Source organism: Melanotaenia boesemani, chromosome 15, assembly GCF_017639745.1.
Source record: "Melanotaenia boesemani isolate fMelBoe1 chromosome 15, fMelBoe1.pri, whole genome shotgun sequence".
Taxonomy (NCBI): domain Eukaryota; kingdom Metazoa; phylum Chordata; class Actinopteri; order Atheriniformes; family Melanotaeniidae; genus Melanotaenia; species Melanotaenia boesemani.
In genome coordinates, this window is record NC_055696.1 from 9,063,619 (window position 1) to 9,085,742 (window position 22,124).

The window sequence follows — 22,124 nt, forward strand, 5'->3', positions numbered from 1 at the left end:
TGTATGTGTTTGTGTCAGTTTCTGCCTCTGGAGAGACGATGTGCTTCTTTAGAACCTAATTTAGCATGCTACATTCTGTGTTTCCATGCCAACCCCACTAGGTCAACCAATGAAAGGCTGCAAGAGTTGGGAGGAGGGGTTTAAAACATGAGGACCTTAATGAGCATACATACAGGATCAAAGTCCAATTAATAGATGCTACATGATTTCAAGTGAAGATACTAAAATATCTAATGCCTCATAACAAATTTTTCCAGCAAGTTTAAGGAACGTTTCTGAAAAAATGCATTTTCATAAGTTTTTATCAGAAATACCACAATAATAGTGGTATCAACTAGTAACATATAACACTATTAAGTTAAATTCTCTTAAAGAGAACTTGAAAACAATATCAGGTCACATGTGGTACACAACCATATGTGACCAGATGAATAATTCATGACACATGCTTAGTTACATGGACGTTTGGCTTGGCTAAATAACAAAACATGTTTTTATAATGTATATAAATGTACTCTTAACATGTATAAATAAATATATAAATCTGTGTTATGTTTAAAAGAGAACTTGAGGAAAATATCGGTACATACGTGGTACACAATATAAGACTTACAAAGTTCTTTTTAGATTAAACAAGTGTCCACCTATCTGTAGTGGTATAACTTAATCAGGTTTTTACAATATGCTTGTGTTAAACAGACAAAATAAGTAATTAAGATTATATGACTCATAATCAGAATGATTTATTCATGACACAAGTTAAATATAAAAACCTGAATCATAGTGTCAACTTAAAAATGACAATGTTTATATACAAAATATAAAACCTTAAATGTATTAAAAAATATATGAATGCAGTATTGTTTTTCTTTTTCAAGGCTTATGTCTCACAACAGCCCAACAGCATCAAGATGAGATGTTTACCTGACGAGTACCTTTCTTCACTGAGAAGCATCCAGCAAAGGCAACAACTCATCTGTAACACTGTCAGCTTTACAGCCTGATCTGTACTCTGCAGAAGTATAACACTCAACCAAAACAAGACAAACAATGATCCTTGCAGTTATATATATATATATATATATATATATATATATATATAAAAACAACAGTTGGTCACTTTGTGTAAAACAGACTGCTGCAGATAGGCAAAGAACATACACAAAATAAATGCAATGCAAAAAAAATATATATATAAAATGCTTTGCTTTCAAAAAGCAAATATAAAGCTTGTTATACATGTGCCTATAACTCCACATATTTTGAACTTTAGCATGAACAACATGGGTGATTGAGGCTGTGTTTCTTCCAAATGACTTATTTATATAAATGAGTATGAGTCAACCAGCCTGAGCATTACGTCATTCTAGTGCAATGACTACAATAAGGACCTCTGCTGGTGAAACAGAATGAAATACTTTAGTTGATGGAACACTTTGGTGACGCAGTGCATGCAACATCACTACTGCACAACATGGCCTCATCATGTCAGGCCTGCAGCCTCCACTACAGACAGAGGGAGCTAGCTGCACAGCATTATATATACAACACAGTACCTCTGTGATGAGGGATGTTTTCTTTCTCTGTAGAACATTTCTCAAGTTACAAACGGTTACAAGAAAAGAGCTTTATTAAGTGTCTATAATCATATTTCTTTCACTGATTTAATTTCTGTGAAGAAAAAAGAATTTAATTGTCATAAAAGTGGTGCAAAACCTGGTCTGAAGGAACACTGAAAGAGGACATTCAACCCTGCTATATAAGCAGAAAAGATCAGCTTATACTAGTAGACTGGAAGCAGCAGTGTGCTAAATGTGCTGATAAAGAAACACTTTAAAGATGGAGTCAAACCAGAAGTAGAAGAAGGCAGAGAGACAGATGTAAACTCTTGTTTGAACTTGGCTAATATATACAAAAGGCCACAGTTTATAGAAAGCTAGTGGGTATACATTTGTTTATGACAAGCAGCAAGAGAAGGGAAGACTGGAAATGGAGCAGCTTGAGTCTGAGAGGAAAAGGAAAATTTTAAATTGTGCTGCAGCTAAACATTTAACATAAATTATTGAAGAAAAACACTAAATAGTTTAATACTGAAACCAGTATTTCAAATCTTTTCATCTTTTAATGCACAGTTACACTATAAATTGTGCATGTGAGCAGAGGCTCATTTGTAACTGACTACAAGTGTAAACAAAAGCTAATGTTTAGTTGACCTGATGGAAAATCATCTCAGCTGGACACATGTTTGCTGTTACTCAGATAAGAGCAGGAAAGAGCAGAAAGCTGCAAGTCTCCTCAATGTTAACCAAATAAATTCAGACCCAGGTCTGTTACACCATGAAATGCATGTGTCCTTCAGCACCAGTTACAATAACATCCATCCAGATGCGCATGGCCTCAGGAGATGGAGCCACCATGTAGTACACCCGATCATGGGTCTTGACACTGAAGGTCAGTGAGGGGTTGGGGCTCTTGTGTTGGAGTGAGTGTAATTTTTGAAAAATGTGAAATAATAAAGTAATGAGAGGGGAGAGGGGTGAGGAGAAATGTGTGGAAGGGGAAATGGGGGGAGAAAAGAAGAGGACATGTCAATGTTTAACAAAAACAGGGCCAGTGTTAACAATACCACAGAACAGTCTCGTGCACATGAATGAACTTACTTTGTGTGCATTCTTTAAATGGTCATAGTACACCTCCTCTATAGCTTGGAAGTAAATGACTCCTTTCATCTTGGTCTCATGTTTGTCTGCAGCAGAGAACATAAACAGAGCTGTGATCAAAGTGTATTCTCAGCATCTCAAGCATCGCCTTCATAGCTTCATATTGACATGAGTGTTGCAGCTACTCTACCTCACACTGAGCAGGGACACTGGTACCCACCTGCATAATATGTGAGTGTCCTGCGATTCTGGTCAAAAACAAACCAACGTTTCTTCCAAGTTTTGATCTTTCCTCCCATTTTGACCATAAATCCCCTACAGGTTTTATCAGTGATGGCCAGATGGAAGCAGGCATCTGGGTTGTGTCCAGCTGCTTCGATGTGGCCATGAAGATCAAAGTCATCTTTTCTAACAGGGAGGTAGCGGGTCAACAGCCGAGACTATGAAAAAAAGCAATAAAATCCAATGAAAAATTGGCTGGTTTTTTAAGCTATGTACATGAAGCATATGAGGAAACAAGCCAAGACAAAATGGTAAAAATTTGAGTACCTGTGATCTCTGTTTCTCCCTGAGCTTCACTTCTCTTTCTACAAGTTTCTGTCTCCTGCATGTCTCCTCTTGCAGTCGTTTCTCCAGTTCCTCTCTTCTTCTACGCTCCTCCTCCAAAGCTTGCTTGCGAATCTCCATCTCCCGCTCCTGCACATGCCCCACGTTAATAAATGTCATCCAAACACAAAGTTTAGATTAGGTTTGGTTCATTACCCGATGCTCAAGGAGTCTCTGCTTCTCAACCTGGGCCTCTCGGAGTAAACGCTCCATCTCTTCAATCTTTGCCATGTTAGATGTGCTAGCACTGATGAAAAATGGAAAACACAAGCTGTCAAGCACAAGAAAAACTCTGATTATTTGATAATAGAGGAAAAGACACACACACAAACTAAAAAGGGTCTCATCCATAATTTGCAATGTAAACAAAACACTCCCAATTCCACAGCATGCTTTTGGCCTCATGTCTTGTCTCCTGTGAAAGACAAACAGTAAGACTACCAGCACTTGAGAAAGCTCACACAGAGAATCCCCCAGTGGGAAGCACATGGGAACTGGACCTAACTCTGCAGATATTTACCAGTGTTCACATGCCTTTTGTTTTAGAAAGAATCACAAAAATGCACTTTGTACTTTTTGATATCTAATAATTGACTGTTAATGTTTGTAAGGGTTAGGTGAATAACTAATAATTTACTAAAACTTTATTATTCTAACAGCTCAGTCTCCTCACAGTGGGCCCAGACTTCTCATTTAACAAAACTCACTGTAATAAAAAAAAAACCAAACCAATGCAAACAACTGTTCATGTAAAATTAATTTATACTGAGTTTAATTTTTAGATTTTCCTTTAAATAAGAAGGACAAAAGGCAACTGCAATAAAGTCATGTGTTCAGTCAGCATGAAGAAGCGCCATCTGTGAATGAAATCGCACAATTCTGTATATCTGTGTGAGTAGATAATTTCTAGATATCATGTCTCTCATCTGTCATGGATCATACGGCCTTCTCCAAAATCTTACACACTTACTTTTTTGCTCATTTCCTAAATGAGGTTATAACCAATAAACTTCTGAAACACAACAACCCATCTTCTTTTTTATTCAATAGAAAAACCCATTAAAATGACCTCTGCATGTCACCGCAGCCCATCTCTAACCTGGAGATGTTGTCTGGGGAGCAGGCAGAGAAACTGGTCTCCAGGCTGTCAGAACTGTCCACACTGACTGTGTCCGAGGCCTGGCTGGTGTCCGGGTAAGAGAAAGAGTCCAGGAATACGTTGGGCTCTGAGACCATTCTGCTGCAAAAATCACTTTGTCTCTGTCGGTCTTCATTCATGTGTGCATGGCTGTTGCCTGCTAACAGAAGAGAATACTGCAATAACAAAATGGAAATACCTGCAGATAAAACATCAAATAACAGCAGCTGAGCTGTAAATCTAACTAACTTTAGGTCCCTGATACCAGGTTTGGGTTAAATGTAACTTCCTTGCTGTGGTCACTGAATTTACTGCTCTGACACAGTGATAAAGTTTGAGGTTTAAAGCTAGGCAAACTACTGTTACTAAAACTACTACATTTTAATTTAAGCAAAATGCATCATTTTTTCAGTCTGACTCACTCTTAGCCAGTCGACGGGTGCTCACTTCTCGAGGTGAGAAGCTGAAGCCTTGTGGGATGACGCTGCCACAGCTGGAGCTTTGGGATAAAGGTAGGTGAGACTAAAGAAAAAAAGAAAAAGAACACATACTTTACAACTTTCACACAACTTCAAAGTACCCTCTCTTGCACATGTACTTCCTGAGAAGCTCGGGTGTTCCCGAGTCAGACAGAAACTAAGAATTCCTGATTGGGTGGATCATTCTTGAGGGACTAAAGTTCTTAAAATGAAAAAAAGGCAATAAAATCCCCTTTTCTGGAAGCCAGAATCCAAATGAGCAATGTCACTTTAAAAGTATTATTATGAGATTTTGCCTCTTTTGTAGTTTAACTGTATAATTTTAAATATTATTAATAATCATAAAAAATTAATACTGTGGGTCTTTGAAGATGACTTTGTTCCTATTCAGTAGATGAGTAACACATTTTGTCTGATTTAAACAAAGTTTAATCTAGATGAATTCAAACTTTAAGATTCAGATAAATTTAGAAAAAAAGCAGACCTTGGGAGGAAGTGTGCGTCCCAGAGATCTGCCATATGAGCTGAGGAGCTGCTGGCTCCTCTTATGAGGTAGGCTTTCACTTGGGTGGGCAGAGTTTTCTTTGTTGCTTCTTTTTCTTTCCTTCAGAGAGTGCAAGTGCTGCAGCAATCACACAAATCAAAGAGGCACAAAACAATATTAAAGGATAAAAACAACTGCAGAGAGACAGAAACTCCTGCGTGTAGAAATATAGTATCATTGCAGTGCTTCTGTAACTGACACTTACCTCTTTAATGCCTACAGGGTTGTTAGTGAAGGTCTGCCCATCAGATAGTTCTGCATACTTTCCTTCCAAAGACACTAGTTTATCTCTTTCCTACATAAAAAACACACTCCTGAACTTATCAAAAATAACTATTTATCACATCAGCACCCAAATGGTAAATAAGTTTACTTACCTTCTGAAGCATGATGAGCAGGTTGTTTTTCTCTCTCTGGAAATTCTCTCTTTCCTGCTGAGCCTGTAGAGTAATCTGTGAGGACTGTTTATTCAAAGTCATAATTCTTTCCTGTGAGAGATAACAAATGATGCATCAGACCATAATATATGTAGACTTTCTGACAGGTCCAGCAGAGACATGTTGCATTTTTGAAGCAGCAACAAAGCAAAAACAGGGAAACATAAAAATTCATTTTGTTAGGTTTCTGTTTCCCTACAACACAATCTTATGTTTAGAGATTGATCCAATATTTTGGACAGAAAAATACACTTAAAAAATTGTTAGGTCTTCAGTGTTGCATGCTTACCATTGCTGGTTTCTTGCAATTAGTTCAAGCTTTGTGTAGCAATTGTGCTCAATATTTTGCAGCTTTATTTTCATGCACAACCTGCAGTAAGATTAATAACAAAAACACAAACAATGGAGTAATAACTAAAGGAATAAAAAAGGGGAAATGAGTAAAAGTCTTACAAAAACTATTTAAAAGAGCCTACAGAATGTAGGTACTTGTTTCTTTTGTTTTGTGCCTTCTGACAGCTTGTTGGTTATAGGTTGTCTACTTTGACTTGACCCACAGAATCCCCTAATTGCCCCTCATTATTCAATTATAGAGTATTTTGCTGTGCCATATATTTATATATATTTAAAATACCTTTAAAATGGTATAGGTGTGTACTGTCAGTTTGCAAATTCTGCAGTCCTTTTGGTAAAAATATTTTTTCCTCGACTGCAAAAAGACACAAAATCTCACTTGAACCCTGTTGAGATTAATTTCTTCACAAAATGACATGCTAAAGTGATGCAATAGCAGCTTAACAGTGGTGTTAACATGCACAACATGCTACATGCACACTTGCAAAACATCACTGGGTATACCTTGCGCGTGACAGTAAGCTGCTGACACTCAGCGATCTCTTGCAGCAATTCTTGGCTCTGATTCTCATTTTCCTCATCCTGCTTAATTTCTCTTTCCAGCTTCTGAAACTCCAAATCCTCCAAACTTTTGGTCTGCTCCTCAGTTTCCTGAGACACACCAGGGGGGTCATGAAAAAGCTAATTAAAAGAAGTATGTGAAATAAACTTCAAATATGCTCTACATGAATGTGTTTGTATTTCAGCTAAGTATTTAATCATTGGTTTGTTTAGTTTTAAAGGAAATGTAACTGAAACTTATGCAGGAAGTTGTGTTTAAACTGAAATTATCACTGACAGTTTGTTTAGTCCTAACTGTGTCCACTACATGAGTCTGGATGCCAGCATTCTCTTTGCTCAATCATTATTACATCAACGAATACCTAATAAAAGCACAGGTTAGAGAAACTCAGCGAAAAACCTAACGCTAGAAAATTATGCAAAGCTTGCCATTTCTTACTATTTTATATATATTTTTTTGTACCTGAGACTTTTCTCCATTAGTTGTCTTCTCAGTTCTGTGCATTTTCCCCTTGAGTTCATCCAGCAGCTCCTTTTCTTTCTGTAACTGGGCCATCTCAGACTCCTGCTCTCCATCCAATAGAGCACATTCCACCTCTACCTGTAGAAAATGGCAACAAATGGTAAAAATCTTCACATTAGATTAATTATTATTCTGCCAGTCATTGTACTGATTTTGTAATCCAAAGATTATGAGCTGAATTTGTTATTAGTGCACACTGCTGTAAATATGTTGGCCAGTAGGTACCTGTTGTGCTGAATGGTATATTCATCAGGGTGTTATCGCCCACTGATATTGTAAAAACAATGTGAAAGAATGTATTATAGCCTTAACCATGTCCTAATTCTATCTATGTACTTGTTACATGTTTTACTTCACCTGATCGGCTGTGGTGCAAAATAGAAGCACAGTTATGTGGTGTCTGTTCATCTTTGCTGGCATTTTTTTCTCTCTACATCTCTACACTAAGACTTTGCCAGCAGTTTAGGAAACACTTCAAATTGACCTCAACATCTACTTTAGCAACTCTGCCTTCATTGTCTGACTCTTCCGCGCCTGTCTGGCATGAGAAAGTTTTGAAATCTTTTAGAAATCTTGACACAGATGGTGTATTCTACAGCTCATGGAGATTTGGAGTCATTATATGAAGTCATTGTTCCCTGATTTTCTATCCATGCCTTCAAGTCAGTTGTGGGTGGAATTCCTGAGCTCTGATTTCCACTGAAAATCATTTTTTCAAAGCTATATGGTAAACTCCACTCCTCAGACTAATCGACTAGTTGTGGGAGCTGGCGCATACTGGCTGCCGCTCTGTCTGCCGCTCTGTCGATCTGACACTTGCAGCTTTGCTTTGCTTTTGCTTAGTTTCCTGATTTCCTAAACGCTAGTCAGGACACTTGTTTTTCGCTCTGGTATTTGCAGCACCACTCTACTCTTGAATTCTTAGACTCCTGTGTGACTCACCAGCCTGCTAAAGTTACCAACTGTTCGGATTAGTAGGAGCTAACCGCTGCTACACCAACGGCTTTTGGAGGCAACCTACAGCTGACATGCGGTTCATTCTCGCTTCTGGTGGGATTTACCTCTGGTCTGTCCTCGCCTGGGTTCTCCATTCATCCATCGTTCTACCAGTGACCGGGATCCTCCAGTACTCAGAGGCAGAGCTCTTCCGACTCCGTTTTCAGCAGGCTGGACCGTCGCCATCTGTGCTTCACCTCCACTCGGACCGCGCTGTTTTTCCCCGGCGGAGATGCATCCACCGAGGTTCTCGCCGGAATTACCACTCGGACAACTCCAACCAGATAAAGTCCATTTGGTCCACATCCAGACGCCATCATCGGAATACCGGCCGGACCGCTGATCACAGTGTGTTAGCCAGCCTAGCTAGGTCGGCTGACCGTACTGCCATCTCCAGCACCGCCGTCAGTTTCGGCCTGCTGAATATCCGCTCACTAACTGACAAGGGCCATCTCGTCCAGGATCTCCTCGTTGACCGTGAGTTGGATTTTTTATGTTTGACTGAAACTTGGCAACAGCCAAATGACTTCGTCTCCCTGAATGAAGCTAACCCACCTGGGTTTGTTTACAACTGCAAACCACGTGACTCTGGCCGGGGAGGAGGTCTTGCACTGTTCTCCCGCGAGAAGTGGAGAATCTCGCCGGTCTCTGTCCCGGCCTCCCCGTCGTTTGAGTCTATGGTCTCAGTGCTGCCTGGCCCTGTTCCCACAATTGTGGCAACAGTTTACCGTCCACCTAAGCCCAATAAGGAGTTCATAAATGAATTTTCTATGTTTTTGGCTGAGCTCTCCTTACGCTCACCCAATATAATAATTCTCGGTGATTTCAATATACATATGGATAATGTCAATAATACTCTCACCAGGGATTTTACATTTTGTCTTAACAGTCTTGGCTTCCAACAGTTTATTACCGTTCCAACACATTCAAAAGGACATACTCTTGATTTAATTTGTTGCTCAGGTCTAATTCCCACAGGTTGCAAAGTTGATGTACTTTCCTTTTCTGATCACATGTTAATTTCTTTTGATGTTAATCTGGTTCTCTCAAAAAACAAGCCATCTCGTGACATGTCTTTTCGCAATATTAAGGACATTAACCTGGACACTCTCTCAACCGGTATTAACTCTCTACACCATCCTGACAGTCTCTTCAGCCCTGACGAACTGGTTTCATATTATAACAATAACCTCCAGAATCTACTCAACAACCTAGCCCCCCTGAAAACCAGATCTGTTACCTTCACTCGCTCTTCACCCTGGTTTACCCCCGCCCTCAGACAACTCAAAGCCAAAGGACGCCAGCTGGAACGCCTCTTCAGGAAATCTGGTTTAACTGTTCATCATCAAATGTATCAGAACCATATGACCCACTACAAAGACTGCTGCAAACACACCAAATCCACCTACTATGCAAATTTAATCAGTTCCAATGAAGGCAACACCAAGGCCCTATTCTCTGTTCTGAAAACCATCACCCAACCACCCGACTCCCTTCCTCCACACATAGCCTGCTCTGCATTCTGTAACAGCTTGATTTCATTCTTCACCTTCAAAATTCAGAACATTCATCAACAGCTCGTTCCAAAGATCTCCTACAATCCATCACCAATATTTCCCTCTCTGCCTCCTTCCCTCTCCCTTTCTGCTTTTACTCTTCCCACCGTCTCTGCCATTTCCGAACTAATAAGAAAATCCAAATCATCCACATGTCGATTAGACCCCCTCCCAACCATCCTTGTGAAAGCATCTGCGTCCTCACTGGCACCTCTAATTACCCACATCATTCACTCCTCCCTCACCACTGGACTGGTTCCCTCACTGTTAAAAACAGCTGCCATCACCCCTACACTTAAGAAACCTGGTTTGGATACCAACAATTTCAATAACCTCCGTCCCATTTCCAATCTCCCATTTATTTCAAAAATCCTGGAAAAAGCAGTTGCCTCTCAGCTCCAAGCCCACTTATCCCACAACAATCTGTATGAGCATTTTCAATCTGGTTTCCGTCCACTCCATAGCACCGAATCCGCATTACTTAAAGTCACTAATGACCTCCTCCTGGCAGCTGATTCTGGTCTCTTATCTATTCTCATCCTCCTTGATCTGAGTGCGGCCTTTGACACCATTTCCCACTCCATCCTTCTGGATAGACTCTCCTCCATCGGCATCACTCACACCCCCCTCAGCTGGTTCAAATCATACCTCTCCGGCCGCACTCAGTTCATCCAGTTGAAAACATTTACCTCCCAGTCATTCCCAGTCACCACTGGTGTGCCCCAGGGCTCTGTCCTTGGGCCCCTGCTGTTCCTCATCTACCTCCTCCCCCTCGGTTATATTTTTAGAAAACACCGCATACATTTCCATTGCTATGCGGATGACACCCAGCTCTACCTCTCCACCAAGCCGAACTCTGCCCTCCCACCATCTTCCCTCACAGATTGTCTTCAAGAGATTAAATCCTGGTTCACCTCAAATTTTCTTAAACTAAACAGCAGCAAAACAGAAATTTTACTAGTAGGCACCAAATCCACTCTCTCCAAATCTGACAGTTTCTCCATTCCCATCGATGATTCTTCCATTTCCCCCTCCCCTCAGGTAAAGAGTCTGGGTGTCATCCTTGACAGCACTCTGTCTTTCACATCACATATCAATAACATAACCCGGTCAGCATATTTTCACCTTCGCAATATCAACCGCCTCCGCCCCTCCCTCACCCCTCACACCTCCGCCATACTCGTTCACAGTCTTGTCACCTCCCGTCTCGACTACTGTAACTCCCTTCTGTTCGGTCTTCCCCAAAAAACTCTTCATAGACTTCAACTGGTTCAGAATGCAGCAGCCCGGGTCATCACAAGAACCGCCTCCACCCATCACATTACCCCTGTTCTGCAGCAGCTCCACTGGCTCCCCGTCACCTACCGCATCCACTACAAAATCCTGCTGTTCACTTACAAGGCCATCCATCACCTCGCTCCTCCCTACCTTTCCGATCTCCTCCATGTTTCCATACCAGTCCGTTCCCTCAGATCCTCCTCCTCCATCCACCTCATCGTCCCCCCCGCCCGCCTTGTTACCATGGGGAGCAGAGCTTTCAGCTGCTCTGCTCCTCATCTCTGGAACTCCCTCCCCCCAGACCTCCGTAACTCTGATTCTATACAACTGTTCAAATCCAAACTCAAAACACATCTGTTCAAACTGGCATACTCACTGTAATATTTCACACTGCTTTTATTATGTTTTATGAATCCTTTTTAATTTATGAATGTATTTATTGATTTGTTTTATTCTTGTGTTTTATCCTGGAAGGTGACCTTGAGTGTCTAGAAAGGCGCCAACAAATAAAATGTATTATTATTATTATTATTATTATCAGATTCTACCAGAACATCTAAAGTTAAATCTGCTTGGGAGGGTGAGCTGGAAGTAACTCTGGATGATGATTGGTGGGAGGAGGCTCTTACCGCATTTCATACCAGCTACATCTGCGCTTGTCTCACCCTCATACAGTTTAAAGGTTTTTTTATACTATTCACTTTTCCGAAGCTCAACTATCACAACTTTTCTTCCAGCATTACTGACAGTTGTGATAAATGTTATGCATCTCACTGTAATCTTCTGCATATGCTTGATTCTTGTCCACCTACTTACAGTTTTTTGGCTGTAAAGTTATTGAGACGCATAGTCAAAAACACTTCATTTAAATATACAACCCTCTCCACACACAGACATATTTGGTTCTCTGTCAGTCAGCTTCAGGTTTTATCAAGGCAGCGTTTACTCTTGCTGGAAATCAAGTAGTACTCCATCTAATATCCAGTGACTTCATGATGTAATGGCTTTTCTCAAGCTTGAAAAGACAAATCACTCACTTAAAGGTAACTGGAAAAGGATTTGACAAGTGGTAATTTTTCACATTCTTCAGTTCTTTGTAATTTCTTCCACATGGTCTAGCTCCTGCTTCTTTCTGTTTGTTTATTCAGTTTATTTTTTCCTGTCTTTTTACTGTTTAATAAAAAAAAAAGCTAAGACATGAACATGGCCTGTTTTGTATTTGTGGTTTGTTCATGTAAACACTTCCTATATGAATGGGTGAATTTAGCCTGTGAGTGGACAAAGTCACTTATTGACCCATCTGTGGAACAGAAGAATGTGATGCATTTAAATTTGTTGAGTGGTATGACAGACACTCACTGGGCGAGTTAGTACTTTTCTGATCAACAACACTGTGCTTCAGGCAGCTCAATCAGTTACTTTTTCCATCTCTGATAAGTGAGCTCGGCATCCTTACATGACCCAAAAGTCTTCAGTTTATTTCAAGCTCCTCAGGTGTCAGTTGTGTTTACATATTTCAGTGTGCTGGCTACCTCTCGGAGAGACTCCTCCATCTGGTTCTCCAGGTCTTTGATCTTTTGCTCCAGCTCCTCTATGTTGTTCAGAACTTGAATTCTTTCTTCCTCTATGTGGGTTACTTCCTGTTTGAGATGCACACACTCCAAGGCCTGTAATGACATCAGGAATGCAAATAAATACCAGGATCTACATGAACCTTCAAATTTAGTGAATTATCAAAAGTGTTATCATTATCATTATGAATGCAGACATTAATTAGTAAAAAATGCAACTGCCTTCTCAAGAAGAAGTTCTGAGTATATATATCTATATCTATATATATATAGATATTCGTTTTCTACAGAATTAGACAACAGCAGCTGCTGTTTTAACTCGTCCAAAACAGGATCACTGACAACAAGTAGAGGATTCTTTTCTACTGTGTATAATGGAAATCTGTATCAGTGTACAGCAATGCCAGTCATGCCAAAGCACTCCCACATATTGCACCATCTGTTAAAGTCCTACAAGCATTCATTCATATTTGTGAATTTATTTGAGATACATCAAGTACTCTTCTTTAGAGAATTCAGGTGGATTGTTAGACAGAGGCTCGTGTGCTCAGCACAGCTTGAATTTATAGTTTCTCAGAAAGCTTGTGAGCACTTTTCTTTCTGCACACATTACTCTGAAGAATGCAAGAGATGGAAGAAAAAGTATTTGGAGTCTAAACATCTGTGACAATTGACACAAAGCAGAAATTGTGAGTGCAACTTGGAAATTAAATTTTATAAATGCTACTTTTGCTTAGAAATTGTCCCTCTTACATAAAAAGTGATTATTAGAATTTAACTACATCTCCTTCACCTGAGCAGAAGGTTCAAAACATCTGGAAAAGCTAATTTCTTTGCCATGCAAGTATACGCACATTCTTCTATTTACACATCCGTGCACATCTGTGCATGCATCCACACACATGCACACACTAATTCTCTGTGGGATAAAGTCATTTCCTGTTACCCCCTCCTTCATAAGTTTAAATGGCTCAGTGCCGAAACAAAGCTGGGACTTCTTCATTAAAACCAGACACAACGTTAGGTTAGTACTGCTCTAGAGTGGAGGAGGTGACCTGTCTGAGAATAAAAATGACACTAACTGACACTATATTATGTATTAAATATGATTATTTACTTGTGTAGTATTGCCTACCACTGTACCAAAAAATAAGAAAAAAAAAAAAGATCAGGTCAAATAGAAACATCAAAGATAACCATTATATCCCTGTTTATGTGTCTGAACAACCCACATAAACAGGAAATGCACAAACTGTTAACTGCAACTCTTACAGTACTTCTGATGAAAAGCAGAACAGTTGTCTAGCAACACTTTACTAGTAGTTCATGTAAAGACAAATACTCTGGAAGACACCATGAAACATGTTTTTTTTTTTGTTTGTTTATTAGAGTTTCAAGTTACACAACTTCCCCATTTTCTTCAACAACAATTTAGTCTAAACCAAATTCTAGATAAAAGTAATAAGTTTAAAGTTTTTAAAACAACAATAACCTGTCAAACCCTACCTCATGTGCTAGCTGTTTTCATTATGAAAAGGTTAGACATTATGTTGACAGTTTCCCTCATACAACTCACATACAGACATCTTGTATCCATAGAAACATAACCTACACTAGATTTTAAATGTACTTCTTTAGAAATTTGGATTGTAAATATGTATTTGAAATGGGGAGAAATATACTGACATTGCCACATATAAACATACAGGAGTAAACAAACTATCAGCAGTCAGATTAACTGCATTCCACAGGAGGGGAGTAACTCATTAGTCTTCACCACGGCTTTCACTTCTGTGAATTTAAGGGCACTCTGTAGTAGGAAATAATACTCAGTTTCAGAGTCATAGTTTTTTGAATGGTAAATCATTGTTGCCCGTGGTGTGTTGAATAGCTCTCAAATAGAATTAATCATAGGCATTCACTGCTTTATAGTGAGTGGTCAATCTAAAACTGCAATTATCAGCTAGTTGCATGCCTCCATGCAGACTGGCTAAAGTTGGCATTTATGTCTATCTAGACTCATATAGTTATGACTTTATTGGATTGCATTTAATTTATGTTTATAGAGTGGATTCTGCACCACATCATCACAGAAGTTTGTGCACAAATAGGGAGCAGAAAGTACTAATCTTGGTATTAATTACAAAGGGAGCTCCTAAACTTAGATGACAGGGCAATTAACTGTAACAACCACCAAAAAATATGAATAGAAATTGTTCAATACTAAAAGATTGTTGTTTGTGGATCCAGGCCAGTGAAAGAGTCTAATCTTGTCCTGAGAGTTTCAAAAGGTAGCAAAATCTCTGCAAAGCCCAGTTTGCTTGTTGTGACTACAATATAAAATACTAACCAGTATCACTAACATGTTTGCATCTGGTTTTCAATCATATTTTTCAAAGTTTAGTCGGATGTCTATCTCACTTTGACATTTTAAATTTGTCCAAAACATGAGAATGTGATTATTAAACTGTTCACCTTTATACTAATTCTTGTTTGGTCAGAAGTCTGCCCTTTACACTTACTATTTCATGTTTCTCCAAGTTCATTTAAAATAAATTTTCAACTACCATACATAAATTGTGATATCAGAATCGGTGTAAGCAATCATGTAACTTACTGGGACACTTGAACTGAGAACAGCCATCACATCTGTGCTTTTCCTGCTATAACAAGTCAAAAGTCTCCTTGGAAAAAGGCCTCATAACTTACATTGTGTTGGATTCTGCCTACGGCTGTTGTTAATGTTCTGCTGTCATCAGTCAAATTTCTAATGAACATGTATAATTGACACCAAAGTTAGCAAGGCACGAAAATTCAAGCAGTTGGTAAACATATGAGAACATTTCACAAATACTCTAAAATTTCTGTAAAAATATTGAGACAGATAAAAGATACCTAAAATAACATTTATTAAATATCGGAGCATGCGTTGGTTGAAGCTTACTTTGGCTCTGTGATGTGTAGAGGGAGAGGGGGCACTGCTGTTCAAGCTAGTAGCAGGTGAGTGGGACCTGGCTTCTCTGTAGCTGCTCTGCTGACGCTCTGGAGCAGTGCTGCTGGGAGAGTCAGAAAACACAGACTCATCATCTGACACCTGCAGCTTCTCCAACTCTTTATTGATCTTTTGCAGGTCAGAAACAGCTGAGACCGCTGGTTCCCTTGCCACCTGTCCCATCCCAGTGCACAGGTTTAGGATGGTCTCTAGACGCTGACATTCCTGCACAGGAAATGATTAAATAACAGTGCATGAGTGCTTCTCAAACAAGACCTTAAAAACTGTTAAAAGCATTAGACAAAGTTTGATAAAACAACTCACCAGTCTCTGAACTTTCTGCTCCCTGAGCCGCTCATCTCTCTGGTGCTGATGGTAGTCTCTGAGCTCCTCTTTGCCATTCAAAGAACTGATGCTGCCCACCCTCTGTCCTGGACTCAAACCACTCTTACCAAATGACATTCTTCTCTCTCCAAAGCCCAGATCAAAGCATGTCCCATCAATATCTACACCCAGTGAGCTCAAAGAAACCAGACTGGACCTCCTAGGTGTACTGGGCATGCTGGCTGGTACTGTCACATCTGGTGGCTGTTCCAGGGAGGAAAGACTGCGCCGCTGTCCTGCTGAAACTACCCCTCTGTGGGAACCTACAGAATGACGTAAAGGCAGTGACAAAGCAGGAGGATCTGCTGCATTGTGAAGCCGTGGCAAAGAACGACTGTGCATTCCCAGGCTGTTTAGGGAGCCAGTGGAGTATTTCCTCTGTCTTGAGTCTCCTCCAGGTTTGCCTTGAGAGTAGAGTCTGCGGCCCATTCGAGGGCTGGACGGCACACTGGCTGCTCCACTTTTCACCCTGGGAGAACGAGGCTCTCCATAGGTGGAGAGCAGCGAGATTCCATCTGCTGTGTTGGAGAGCAGAAGACTATCCTGGGACTGGTGGCGAGAGTGGTAATGACGGAGCAAGCCGTTAGAGCTGAGCTGGCGTTCGCCCTGACGTGGGGATGGGGGCACGCTGTTGCTGGTGATGTAAGAAAAGTTTCTAGAGGCAGATGGGGTTCGCTCTGTATTACTGAGGATTGACAGTGGTCTTGTGGACTGGGTTCCAACAGCTGGAGGCACACTGAGGTACTTGCGGCTGCACTCTGCTGCCCTTAGGCTGGCTTCAAGAGCACTCTTCCTGCGCTGTAGTGTCTCCATCAGTTCCTGAAGCTCTGCCTTTGAACGGGAGCCCCTCAGTAACGTCCCCCCCACTGAACTACTGTTGCTGTGCTCAGTCTTCACACAGTCTGTGGGAAAAGAAATAGTTGACAGAGTATAAAACATTCTGCCCCTTTTGCACTTTGTAAAGCAGTCAGGTTTAATGTAAGGGAGGGGGGGCAAAAAGAATGTGCACTCATACAACTCTGAGCCCAATACAAACACTGGCTCAATCACTGGTTAAGTCTCTTCTAAAAATGGAAGAATGCTGGTGAACCAAGACGAACCAGAATACATCATAGTCTTGACTGCAACAGCAATCCTGGAGACAGCCAAATACTAGCGCAAGTAAAGTAAGGAAAGTGTCTGGATCAGAGCAGAGCAGAATAAAGAATGCAAATAATTAAAGTTCATCTGATACTACATCGTTTTATGAATGAATTATGGGCCTTTACAGTGATAGCGATGATTGACAAAGGTTGCTGTGATGTTTAAATGTGGTTATCTCTTAGAAGACTGTAAAAACGAATTGTCCCTCCATAAACAAATAGCTGCATCATGATTACGATACTCAGTGTAAACTAATATACATATTAGCTGATGAGATGCCCCAACTCCCAGGTCACAGTAAACTATCCAGATAACTCAATAAGCCTTCTTCATGAAATTCCTAACAAAGCCTATCCTGCAAGTTCTTAGCCACGTTTCAAGCCATTCACTTTTTTAACGCAAGAGATCTGACTAAAAGGATATGACATGTTGACTACATGCTGTTTATCTGTACATTATTCATAGGTTCATTAAGGATTTGTTCAAATACAAAAATAAATCTGTCTTACTTGAACCGTAGCCCAGTGTGGCGACAGCACTTCTTTGAGGAAGCATCCTGTTCATCACAGTGAACCCCCCTTCTCTAATAGATATGAGGAAAGGATGCAGAATTCAGCTGGGACCTCTGCATGGAAAACAGAAAATCAATATGAAAATCTCAATACATGGAGAAACAGACAGGAAGATGTCTTTAAAACATTGTGTCTGTGCTTAGGCTCTATTGTAGACCAGGGGTAATTGACAAATGTCAATAATTTAGGAAAATATTTAAAATAAAGAAGCAGAAAAATTATGGTATGTTTTAAGAAATATATAGAAATCTTGAAAATGTTTCACACAAACACTGTACACTCTCACATTAACAGATTAACAGTACCAACCACCTTTACTATGTTTAGCACATTTGTAGAAATAATTTGTAGAACTCAAATTCCAGAAAAGTTGGGACGTTTTTTAAATATGAACAAAATAAATAAAATCTTCAAATCTTTATGTATGTCAAAACAGGATATACATAACATAACAGATGTCTAATCTAAGAGATTTTACAATTTTATGCACAAAAATGAGCGCATGTCAAATCTTACATGGGGCATGATTATCATGGTGTAGCATCTCTTCTTCTTTTCAGAACAGTTTAAAGATGTCTGGGTACCAACTGCTATATTATGTATGTTCTGTTGTGAAACAATATTGTCTCAAGGTATTTGAAGGTCTTTTAGCTTTCATTTTGTTCGGATTTAAAGAACGTCCCAACTTTTCTTGGGTTTGGGTTGTAATTTGTGCCTTAAAATGCATAAAAACTGAAAATAGTATCACCAGCAAAATCTAATCACTTGTTCCTTAATCTACTTAATCCATTTTTGAGATTTTTCTAAAAAATTTATCAAAATCCATCCATAACTTTATTGAGTTACGTTGCTAACAGACAGACAACTTCCCACATTTCAATCGATAAGGTAATGTTGAAAGGAAGGAACTTGGAAGTGAAAGTCTACAACATGCGTTAGAAAACCGAACTGGAAATACAACTAATGACATTTCGTTGAATAACAGTCTGTCGCCGATGTTTATTACTGGCATAGTGATTCCTACGCTCTACAACATGATCAAAACTAGAACTATGCAGTTATTTAGGAATCCAGATAGGATGGCTCTAACATTATTATCATTAATCTAGACTAAATGTATAACAACCAACAGACATGTAACAGGTATCCTTAAACATCAAACTGTTTCTTGAAAAACTTTACAAAAAACCCTCAAATATCATAGTAAATGCTGTCACAAGGACTTTCACCTTTCAGAAAACCCAATTTAATTTTCTTTTGGAATACCAGTCAACACCTAACAATCATTTAGCTTTCCTTCCTGAAATGCTGCACAAGTATTCTTCCAACACTGAACAACAGCATTGTTTAACCAAGAAAAAGATTACTGCTGATTGAGACTGTGGTTCCTCAACTTATCCTTAAAATTCCTACAACACTACTTCAGTTTCAGTACATTTTCCAGATGTGCACATTCTAAGGAACAGAAGAAGAAAAAAAAAACTTTCCAATAGGCTAAGTATTACAACAGATCCAGAGGAAAGTTTTTATGTCTAACCCAGTGTCCCCAATAAAGTCTGAAAAGCAGCACTCTGCACATTAATGATGTTTTAGTCCCAGACTCATGACCATGCCATTGAAAATGTTCCCTCAGAACCCCATATTCACCGAGGCAGCACCTAGAGTCAAGGGCTGGGCAAACCTGGACTGAGGAGTCCTGCAAGTCATGCTTAACTCATTAGTCCATCAACAACTGTATGTCAAATTTGCTTATTTCTTTTCATTCTAAACTATCTCAACTTTTCATTTGGTTCTCCAGTAACATTATATTAGTATTCTCTTTTTGGAACAGAGTTCGGATCATTATGAAAACAATACTCCCAGCCAATCCCAAGCTCTTCCAGTGAAACACTTTGCTGGCCAATGGCGCAAAAAGAAGAAACAATAAAGCTAAAATAAATAAATTACATTCAAAATGACATCCATCGCTTAATAAGCCTCCACACCACAGGTCATAATTCAGAACAATCGTTTGGATAACAATCATACGGATATCATCAGCAACAGTTAGATTTTCTTAAAGCAGACGTTGCTGTTTCCTGAATCCTCACACAGCATACACACAGCAGAGAGAAAGACAGAGATGGCTGATCTAAGATTTTCTGGTCCTGCTGTCTGGAGAGAGGGCCAACAGGAAGGAGGGTATCCTCTTACACAGTCAGACATCCAGTCAGCATGAGTTCATTCTCCAGACCTGAAAAAAAGAACGGGAGAAAAACCACAGTCTCAAGTGAAGAGCAGGACGTAGGCGGCATCTCCCAGGTCAGCAGGATGGTGCACATCATAAATATGCAAGGAGATGTTAACACTTGGAGGAATGACTACTGATAAGTCGGTTTTTATCTAACATGTGGTAACACTCAGAGATATTCTCACACTGCACAAATCCCAGACTGTAGCTGCCTGACATATCAGCCATTGTTCAAACAACCAGTATATTTATTTATTTTTTATTTCCATCTAATAACCATCCAAACTTCTTATATCTCAAAAAGTCATAAACCCACCAGATGTGACGACGGTGAAAAGTTAAACAGCCAAAATGCTGAAGTAACACTGATAAAACTTCTGATTTGGCTCAGAAAAAGTTTTTTTTTTCTCATTGTCAGTGAAGTGTAAGTGTTTGTGCAGCAGTGAATAAATCCTCACTGCACAACTGTTGATTTAAAAAAAAACATCATTGGCTTTGACAAACATTTTTGCTTTTGACAAACTTGTTTTACTTTTAACAATAGATGAACAGTTTAGTCATAATAATAATTGCTATATTAATTCCTAAAATCTAAACCTTTATCTTCTAAAAGGTCTCATTTGTATGTCCTCTTTTCCTGGCCCCTGGTCCCCACATAAAGAAATAAAAAAAAAATCTGGACCCTTCCCTGAACTGATCTTAGTCTGATTATCACTTATTCTTTGTTTCAGTTATGTTTTTAGAAATGTAATAGTAATCCAAAGGTTTATGTCTCTGATGACAGCAACTACCATGCAAATTCAGTCACTAAATAATTACAAAGTTTTTTTTGTTTTTTTTGTCATATAATCTTGAGTAGTTGTAATGTATTGCAGCAGTATTTATAGACATTAGCGTAATGATTTAGCCTTAAATAAGACCAGAAAACATTTAACAATCTTTTGCACAGTCTAATAAAAACAAATTCCCATCTTGTTTGTAATGTTATGCAGCATGCACGTAGTTTAGACGTTAAAACAACAGTGCGGAGTAATGTGCAGGCTGTCACAGTCGCGTGACTTCCCCGCAGCATCACTGTTTGAATCGAAAAACCACTTTAGGAAGTGAACTCACTTGTAAATGAAAGAAAAGCGACTGACCTTTGTTTTCAGTTCCAGTTACAAAGTTTAAAAAAATCGCAGTCGAGCGTCTGGTTGTGCTTAAACTGAAGTCCTCCTTCTGTCTGAAGCAGCAGAGTAAAATCTTCCCATGACAAAGGCGCAGACAGGAGACCCTCTCCCCTCCCACCTTCAACTCTGCTGAGATTTTTTCTCCCCAGGAGGGAGTGGGGGGCACAGCTGGTGTGTTTACTTTTCTGCATGAGGCCCGTTTGCTGCCCCTCTCTGGTTGGGCAGAGAACTTCCCATGTGTAGGGATGAAATTAAAAATAAAAAGCTGCATTATCATAACAAGTTGAGACTTTAAAGAAGAGTCTATATTCAATCTCTAACCAAGAGATTTCTTTCACTTAGTGCCCCCTCCTGACCCCTGATCAATATCATGTGACCATTAGATCATATTCCAACATGGAGACCCTGAGTGAACTACTCTATGTGTGTACATGTCATGTGACAATGCCCATTCTGCATGTTCAAACTCCCTCTCAACCACATCTGCTGGCGACCATCTCTGGCTGTTTGGTCAATTTGTTCACAGGAAAAATGAGACTTTGCCAGGTTTTCACCACACAGTGAAGCCCTCCCACATTGTGTGTTTTCTACAGAGTAAAAAGACAAGAGAAGGCATTACTGCTCAAAGTTGTAAAAAAATGTTGACTTTTAGATTGTTGTTTCAGCAGTATGTGTGGAGGCGGGAGGAGGCCCCATTGCTTGTGTTTGAAACAGGGCCAACCTCACTCCCCCTTGAAAACTAATAGTAAAAGTACCATAAAATTCTTAAAGTTACTGCAACCTGGTGCATATTAGTCAATCTGATCATTATGTCAATAATGATCGCAACAAGGAAATATAATGCATGAACAAGCAAGTAGAAAAGCTACTTTTGCAAAAAAAAAAAAAAAAAAAAAAAAAATCCCCAGAATCCCCACTGAAAACCATCCTG

The 22,124-nt window shown here is 39.6% G+C and overlaps 1 protein-coding gene across 2 annotated transcripts; it reads right to left on the bottom strand.

The window, feature by feature from the left end:
• Positions 1 to 705: 705 nt before the first annotated feature.
• phldb2a (pleckstrin homology-like domain, family B, member 2a) lies at positions 706 to 21,389 on the bottom strand. 2 transcript variants are annotated; one of them, XM_042009022.1, is made up of 18 exons: positions 21,164 to 21,389; positions 19,988 to 20,027; positions 17,732 to 17,847; positions 16,020 to 16,981; positions 15,648 to 15,920; positions 12,665 to 12,799; positions 7,243 to 7,380; positions 6,723 to 6,869; positions 5,805 to 5,915; positions 5,633 to 5,722; positions 5,368 to 5,505; positions 4,827 to 4,926; positions 4,366 to 4,561; positions 3,423 to 3,513; positions 3,210 to 3,356; positions 2,881 to 3,100; positions 2,661 to 2,746; positions 706 to 2,471 (listed from the first exon to the last, which is right to left on the bottom strand). In XM_042009022.1, the coding sequence occupies exons 3-18, from the start codon at positions 17,784 to 17,786 to the stop codon at positions 2,331 to 2,333; spliced, it is 3,030 nt and encodes a 1,009-aa protein (XP_041864956.1). In that variant the 5' UTR covers positions 17,787 to 17,847; positions 19,988 to 20,027; positions 21,164 to 21,389; the 3' UTR covers positions 706 to 2,330. The 2 variants fall into 2 exon arrangements, with proteins under 2 accessions (XP_041864956.1, XP_041864955.1); XM_042009021.1 differs by having other exon boundaries at positions 4,366 to 4,564.
• Positions 21,390 to 22,124: the final 735 nt, after the last annotated feature.